Source organism: Hemitrygon akajei, chromosome 14, assembly GCF_048418815.1.
Source record: "Hemitrygon akajei chromosome 14, sHemAka1.3, whole genome shotgun sequence".
Lineage (NCBI taxonomy): Eukaryota > Metazoa > Chordata > Chondrichthyes > Myliobatiformes > Dasyatidae > Hemitrygon > Hemitrygon akajei.
In genome coordinates, this window is record NC_133137.1 from 23,150,171 (window position 1) to 23,159,023 (window position 8,853).

Sequence of the window (8,853 nt, forward strand, 5' to 3'; positions counted from 1 at the left end):
AATAATCATCCCCACCTTTCCAAGTATATTGTAGGATTCAATGGTACAACCCTGACGGTCATACGCACCGGGGAGACGTCATCTCGTATTACATGCTTGCGTGCTTCCATGACAACGCGCCCCAAACATCGAGAAAAAGACGGTGGTTTGTCGTAGGTATCGAACGGTCCCGATAATTATTGAACGGTGGGCTCTCGGGAGCCAGCCAGTTGAGTGCTTCGTTAATTTGGAGGGAAGAACGTGATTTACTCTCCTTGAATAGTTCTTCTGGATCGGGGATGACTTGCCGACACTCTGGTTTTTGTGGGTCCTACGTGGGCCGATGAGGATCTTTCACACATGAAGCAGCAGATGCCGGGCGGGAACGTGTAAGTTTGGTGCGCTGCTTCTGCTGTTTATGATAGATAGATAGATAGATACTTTATTCATCCCCATGGGGAAATTCAACTTTTTTCCAATGTCCCATACACTTGTTGTAGCAAAACTAATTACATACAATACTTAACTCAGTAAAAAATATGATATGCATCTAAATCACTATCTCAAAAAGCATTAATAATAGCTTTTAAAAAGTTCTTAAGTCCTGGCGGTAGAATTGTAAAGCCTAATGGCATTGGGGAGTATTGACCTCTTCATCCTGTCTGAGGAGTAACCTGTCGCTGAAACTGCTTCTCTGTCTCTGGATGGTGCTATGTAGAGGATGTTCAGAGTTTTCCATAATTGACCGTAGCCTACTCAGCGCCCTTCGCTCAGCTACCGATGTTAAACTCTCCAGTACTTTGCCCACGACAGAGCCCGCCTTCCTTACCAGCTTATTAAGACGTGAGGCGTCCCTCTTCTTAATGCTTCCTCCCCAACACGCCACCACAAAGAAGAGGGCGCTCTCCACAACTGACCTATAGAACATCTTCAGCATCTCACTACAGACATTGAATGACGCCAACCTTCTTAGGAAGTACAGTCGACTCTGTGCCTTCCTGCACAAGGCATCTGTGTTGGCAGTCCAGTCTAGCTTCTCGTCTAACTGTACTCCCAGATACTTGTAGGTCTTAACCTGCTCCACACATTCTCCATTAATGATCACTGGCTCCATATGAGGCCTAGATCTCCTAAAGTCCACCACCATCTCCTTGGTCTCGGTGATATTGAGACGCAGGTAGTTTGAGTTGCACCATATCACAAAGTCCTGTATCAGTTTCCTATACTCCTCCTCCTGTCCATTCCTGACACACCCCACTATGGTCGTGTCATCAGCGAACTTCTGCACATGGCAGGACTCCGAGTTATATTGGAAGTCTGATGTGTACAGGGTGAACAGGACCGGAGAGAGTACGGTTCCCTGCGGCGCCCCTGTGCTGCTGACCACCGTGTCAGACCTACAGTCTCCCAACCGCACATACTGAGGTCTATCTGTCAAGTAGTCCACTATCCAATCCACCATGTGAGAGTCTACTCCCATCTCCGTTAGTTTGTGCCTTAAGATCTTGGGCTGGATGGTGTTAAAGGCACTAGAGAAGTCAAGGAATGTAATCCTCACAGCACAACTGACCTTGCACTTCCAATGTATCTTTGAACAGCCATGAGTCAGAGATCCCCAGAAGTGAATGAAAATCTTCAAGTAAACTTCCAGCGCATCTTTCAATCTTTTCCTCGGCCTGGCGATCTCGAGATTCAAAGTCTGATCTGGGGCATGCAAACAACCTGATCTGCCTAAGCAACCGATTGAATCAAATAAGGGTTTTGGTCTTGGAGAGGACGTTGGTTCACTCGTTCTTCCAAAGAATTTGGAAGATTTTGTGAAGAACCTAATGGTAGTATCTTTCAAGTGCTTTGACATGGCTGCTGAAGGTAGTCCGTGTCTCAGAAATGTAAAGCAACACACAGAAAATGCTGGAGGAACTCAGCAGGCCAGGCAGCATCTATGGGAAAGAGAAGGGTCTCGACCCGAAACATCGACTGCTACTCTTTTCCATGGATGCTGCCCGGCCTGCTGAGTTCCTCCAGCATTTTGTGTGTGTTGCTCGGATTTCCAGCATCTGCAGATTTTCTCTTGTTTGCCCCCAGAAATATAAAAGTGTATTATTGCATAATGACACCCCGCTGAGGAAAACTGAAGACCAGGAATGTAATGTAACCCTCACCACCTCATTTCTTTCCTTTTAAAATGTGTTCCGTAGTTAATTATAATGACTCTGCAGCCAAACATAATCCTGTCCTCATTCTCGTCCACCCTGAAACACTTGAAAGTAGGAGGTTCATGCATACTAAACAGGAATAGAAGCTTTATCTAATTATCCTTTCTAAAAAAAAAACGACTCACAGACTTGTAGAATGGATTTCATTGTGATGTTCTAGTCTCATTCCACTGGAAGTACAGGACATAGTTATGACCAAGCTACTAATTTGTTTACAATTTAGGACAAAGTTGGGTGGATTTTGTTACAAAATTATGCTGAACAATTATTTTAGAGAGGGTGCTAGCAAATTTATTTACATATACTGCATAAGTAATAATTAGTGATATGTATTTCCATATTTCCATATATCCATATTCTGTTAACCAATCTCATAAAACTGAACAATGAATCTAGAGGTAAAGGTTCAGATTATTTTTACTATTCCTAATGTGTTCAATGACAATATGAACTGTTGATTTTGGTCTGGATACTGTTATGATAGCTTAGGTAAATGCCATCCATTGAGCTTTCCCTGAACTCCAACTTGCCATATGGTTTCAAGGATCCCTTTGTGGTCCCAATCGCCTTTTACAATCAATTTCAACAGTGACAAAAGTTGCTATTGGAAACAATGAACTCATTCAAGACTAGTAAAAAGATGCCTTGGGTTTCATAAATCTAGAATAGTCAGGTGTAATTAGGTTTAATCAGAGCAGGGGTGACGTAACATTTAGTGCATTAAGTGACAAATAAGATCTTTCTCTAGAGGAAACTATCCAACTGTGGACCATGTAAACAATTGTGATTTTGGTACAAATTTACTGCAATGATGCTGAGATGAACTCCCTCTGTGTAAAGGGTACATGTTAGTTGTTCACCATGTCCAACAATGACTGGAGACCTGTGAGGGAGAGTTTTTACAATGGAAAAGCCGTTGCACTGGGGCAGTTCCACTTTCTTGACCTCAGGAGTCTGGCTCCAGCAGTATGAGTAGTCATCATAAACAGGGGTTCTTCCTTGGTTGCAGTAGATGGCCATGACTACTTCTGTGCCTTGACGTGCTCTTCACTCTCCATGGAGCGTGGCAGAACCGCCTTCCTGGCCGTTGGATCTCACTGTTGATTTCATCCAGCCGGTCCGCCAGAGCTGACTTCATACGATAGGACAGGCGTGTCCCTATCTCACTGGTATATCAAGCCCGCTGGTGACCGTCACCTGATTAAGCCCGTCTGTTGAAGTGGTGTACTGGGGTGTGGTCGCTGTCGCCTCCTACTCGGAGTCACAGGTGAGAGCTGAGTGTTTGATGTGGGCCCAAAGGTGAGTGAGCTGTCCTAGAATGGACAAGACAAGCCCCTTCACCAGAGGTGCTGCCCCTCCCAGGACACCCCATACAAAGGATACATAATGGCTTACAAACCACAAGATCAATTTAAAAACATAGGTTCCAGCCATATGCTTGAGGGCAGAAAAATTCTGTCAGAGACATTTTGGAAAGAATATTACAAAGAATATAATACCACTGGGAAATTCATCACCAGGGTCCTTCTCAAACAAATCCTCCCAGTGACTAATGAGCTGCTACCTTAATGTCATATAGATTCCATTTATCTTGAGGCACATTGAGATTGATCTTAATCAGATGACAGCTCCAGGAGAAATGCAGGAAGTAAAACATCCAGAGTATGCAGATTTCTTCAAATTTACTGAAATCTGTCATTCCGATAATTAGGAAATACCGCGGATCATATCAAGTTTGGCTGCCCACAGACATTTCCTAATTCCATAGTTGCTTGATAATAGCAAGCAAGCCATGAACCTGACTACACAGGACTAATCTTGGTGCAAATAGACATTAGACAGGGCTGCATCAACAGCTCAACACTTTTGTCAATGTTTCTCACCGCGATGCTGCACCTCTCTTCCAGCAAACTCCATGCCAGAATGGAACTAATCTCAACACCGATGGGAAATTGCTCACTTGCACAACTTGTCCTCAAGAATCGAGATCACCCCATTCTCGGTAGTCTCATTAGAGGAATGCAAACAGTGCTTGAGTTTGTCTGCACTTTGAGGTTGGGCTCTAAGCCGTTGTCACTATTTGTACACTGAAGCGTATGAAAGAATATGTCTTATACTCAATGCTCAAAAAGTAGTGGTCCTCAAATGATTTGCCCCCATGATAAAGATCCATAGGAAGACAACCAGATATTAGTGAAAATAAATGTTGGTGATGAACATGGTCTTCAGAACATCAATACAACTTTTATTCGTCTGAGGCGTGGTCTGCCCGGAAGCAGTGATGCTGGCTTCAGAGAATTGGGCTACTTACAGCAGCCGACTTAAAATACTGTAAAGAAACCATTAGGTGATGCAAATACAAATCAGCAGGCCCACACCAGAAGTTATGGAAACCAGCAATGAAACAACTACCTCTGAGTGCAATGGTATTCCTGAATCTCCACCGGGGAATTGCATGACTGGTAGTGCTAAAAACCAAGGGGAAGCAACTGATATAATGAAGACTGAACACTGCTAGAGATGATCTGAGGACCTTCACTGCTGCCCTAACCACATCAAAACCCTAATTTCATTCAATCAGCTCTTCTGGCTTGTCCATTTCACTCATATGGCTGATAGCAGACTTCCAAAACAGAGACTCTATTCTGAGTTTCGTTCCTTCTCACTCACTGCTCCTGAGGGAAGGTTGTTGTGTTCAAATAATCTCTCTCTCTCTCCCTCGATGCTGTTGGAGGATGGTGCTGGAACAGGGTTTAATCGACTTGGTTCGTGGATTGTGAACATTTATGATGTGTTCTAGCTTTCTGGTTGCTCTTTTTTTGTTGCTAGTTTGGGAAATTTTGATTCGGGCGACCTGCTGATAATGAACACTGAGCTAAACTGAAATATGCCTTTTGATTATGAGTTTTATATCCTGTGTTTTTGCTCATTTTTTTGTTGCGCTTGCATGAATTTTTGCACATGGGGGGAGAGGGGGCTGACGTTTCTTTTCTTTGAATGGATTCGGTAGTTCTTTGTTTCGTGGCTGTCTATGATGAAGACAAATCTCAGGGTTGTATACTACAAACATATTTCGAATCTTGGAAAGATATCATCAGGCAAAGAAAATGATTCCATGAAGTAAGTCCTCAAAACCCCCTTTAAAAATGTAACATCTCTGATAGCCCCTGGCTATTCAAGTGAAGAGGGAGCATTTGGAATGGTTCTCAGAAGCACCAAAAGTCTAGCAAAAGTGACAGACAGAGTGCAGCATCTCTTCAGCCAGTACTGCTGCTGCATAGCTCTGGTAACCTGGGTTTGATTCTGCCACTGTCGGTGTAGAATTTGAACACTGTGTCTGCATGGAGTTCCCTAGGTAGTCTGGGTTTTCGCCCACATCTCAAAGATAGGATGGTAGGTTCAATGACCACTGTAAATTGTCTGTAGTGCAGGTGGGTGTCAGGAAAACTAGAGAGAGTTGACAGGTATGTGAAAAAAGATATTTCAGGCAAATAAATGTTGGAATGGGACTGACAGGTGTATTGTGAGGGCCAAAGAGCATAAGGAAATATGAAAATATTAATTTGAGGACCCGTCCCATTGTGGACCCACTACCCCAGTGTAATAGAGCCTGTAGGTTTCACACTGGCCTAATCGGCCACCATGGAACTCACAGAACTGGAGAGGAAGCAAGTCATTCCTCTCTTCTAAGGGACTGCCTTTGATTTTACTGTGGTTGTGGTGTGATAGCCTTTCAGGAAACAGATTATTTTAATTATTGTTAATAGCTTCTAAAGTTTTGTGCATAAATTGTGTAGGAGAAAGTAAGGAAAGTATGCTCTTGTTGAAATGTCAACTTGTTTTACTGAAAGTAACGTTCTTGTGCAAAATATTTTCTATTTCTTACAGATTAATCGTGCTTGTTCAACTGCTGCATAAGGAGTTCCTTTGTGACTAAATAATCTAAGTTTGTGGTGAAATAGAGTGTCAAAGAATATTTAAAATGACGCTACTTCTAGGAAATCAAAACTGTTTGGATGGTCTGCGCAAGGACGTCACAGATCTACAAGGAATAATCGTAGATGTGTTTTCACGGGTTGGTGCAGTTCGTTATCCATCATGGAAATTTCCAGACAAAACTTCATGTGATTTGGATCTTGTTACTTTATTGGAGCATTTTGATTATATGGAAGGTGACCCAGAATTCACACAGCATTCTCATGTTGTGCTGTTTGAACTAGTGATTGACAGGTAAAATACAATCTGTTCTTTGGCTTTTCTCTTCAGAATGCACTGGGCTGCAGTGGAATTCTGACCAATGTACACACAGTGACTATTCTTTAAGGACTTATTTCATGCCCACATCTTACTTCTATTTTTCATGGAATAAGGTTGTACTCAATGACTTATTGAAGTTCTAGAGCTATTTCTTTGTCTCTGTCTATCACCTTCTCTGCAGCTTCACCATTTCTGCCTGGCTTAGCCTAATGGTGCTGAATTGCTTACCAGCATTCCTTTTATGTCAAGAGTACTTTTAAAAATTAAATTATTGACCTCTTCCTTAACTTTTTCATGCACAAACATCATGTCTCCATCTTGGCCCCAAAGAAAAGTCCAGCCCTTCTATCATGCAAGCCCGTAATAGATTTCTTTGCTCTTTGTCCAAACATTATCAGATTCAATATACTCATATACTTCTTAAGCCCATCACCCCCACTGGGGCACAGGCTGCTGACAGCAGCTCACCAGAATCCTCTGTCCTGGGTCGGTCTTTCAATCTTCCCCAGGTGTAGCGTATCATATGTCTTCTAGGCGAAGATCCTTTCTCGCCTTTAGAGCTTCTGTTGGTATTTCTGCCTAACATTCTGCCCCATGCCTAACCCTCCTCCTTCCGCAGTTGGGCTAGAGACTGTCCATGGCGGAGTTCAATATAGTCACATACAGGGACCTAATTGTCAACAACTTCAGTGCACCTGATCTATACCAGCCTATTTCTCTAAATACATTTAGACCTAATTTGCAGTTTAAAAAAGCAGAAAACTGACATTAATCTGAAACATTGTTTGCTGAGTATTTCCTGTGATTACTGATTCTGTATCTATATATCAGCCTGTACCCTTTGATCATACAACACTGGCAAATAATAGTGTGAAGGATTCTTTTGTATCAACCTTAAATGACAATGCTCTCGTAACCTGAGTCCCTAAGTTCCACTCCATTAATATTTCTGTTCAGCTTCTACGATATCTACATTTAGAAACACACTTTCCATTCTTCAGCTCTTGTATTCATGTTTTATGTACCAATAGGAAATGTTTATGAAATGGAATATAGAACAGTACACCACAGAAACATGCCCTTCAGTCCACAATGCAGTACTGAACTAATTAAATAAATAATCACATGCCCTACTAAACTAGTGCCTTCTGCATACACAATGTCCATATCCTTCCATTTTGTAAGTGTCCATGCACCTTTCGAGAATATCTATTGAATTTAAAATACTTTTGAATTATAAGTTACCATATTCCATAACATATGTCAATGTTGATAAACCTGATTTTGATTCTATTACCAATATATTTTGCTGAATAAAATTTTAATGTGCTTTCTCACCAGCAGATGTCACTGCTGCATTTTGAAAATGGCTTGGGTTACAAAATAGTAGGGTCCAGTGTCATACTATCCAAAAGTCACTGCGAGATTAATAATATCATGGTTCTGAAAGATAGATTAAAAACTGAAAATGCTAAAAATACACAACATGTCGGAATGAGTAATAGTACTAACGTTTCAGATCAATGGCCAGATATAAGATCACCATTTTTTGCCTCACTGCACTTCTATTCACCCCTTCCTGCCCTACCCTAACCTTGCACTACCAATTACAACTACCTCTGATCCCTCTCTGCTCCCAGTTTCAACATTCATCAGAATATTCTCCAACATTTCTGCATAAGCACGAAATCTTCTCTCTTCCCCTCCTAGCATTCTCTGCACAACAAACATCTTGGCCACTCATCCAGCACTCCCAATGCCCACTCTATTTCTCTTGATACTCACCCACACAGAGGTAGGAGATTAGACATCCACACTTCCACATCCTCTTTTCTCACCATCATGAGCCCAAAGTTTCCCTTCCAGATGAAACTTTAGTTTAATGTACTCTGTTCCAGAAGTGCACATATGCTTTAAAAACTGCGGATGCTCGAAAATTAAACAAAAATGCTGGAAATACTCAGCAGGTCAGGCTGCATCTGTCGGAAGGGAAACAGAGTTAATGTTCCAGGTTGAATTGACAATAGTGTTTTGATTCATTTTGCTTTAACTGAGACATTTATTCTCTGAACATGACTTAATTTATTTCAATGGGGAGAGATGGTTCCAAGTGATGGGTTAAATTCCAGGTATTACATAACTCTTTGTAGTAAATGTTTTCCATTTACCGTAAATATTTTATTACTCTTGATTGTCTTTGAATTGCACAGACATTTGCAGACAGATACGTAGTCAAAATTTTTTGACTGTTGCCAAGCTGGGGAACCTTGTTATTTTTAGTATAAAAACAGTTTCCTGCACTGAGCTTCACAGATCACAGGCTGGCTACCAGTACAGTATTGATAAGTGCAAAAGGGAGTATTGAACAGAGACAGGTCATAGAGGCATGTAGTTGAATCCA

At 41.7% G+C, this 8,853-nt stretch overlaps 1 protein-coding gene across 1 annotated transcript; it reads left to right on the forward strand.

Moving 5' to 3' along the window:
- Positions 1-94: 94 nt before the first annotated feature.
- LOC140738413 (coiled-coil domain-containing protein 157-like) lies at positions 95-8,779 on the forward strand. The gene is made up of 2 exons (XM_073065673.1): positions 95-368; positions 6,084-8,779. The coding sequence occupies exon 2, from the start codon at positions 6,178-6,180 to the stop codon at positions 6,427-6,429; it is 252 nt and encodes an 83-aa protein (XP_072921774.1). The 5' UTR covers positions 95-368; positions 6,084-6,177; the 3' UTR covers positions 6,430-8,779.
- Positions 8,780-8,853: the final 74 nt, after the last annotated feature.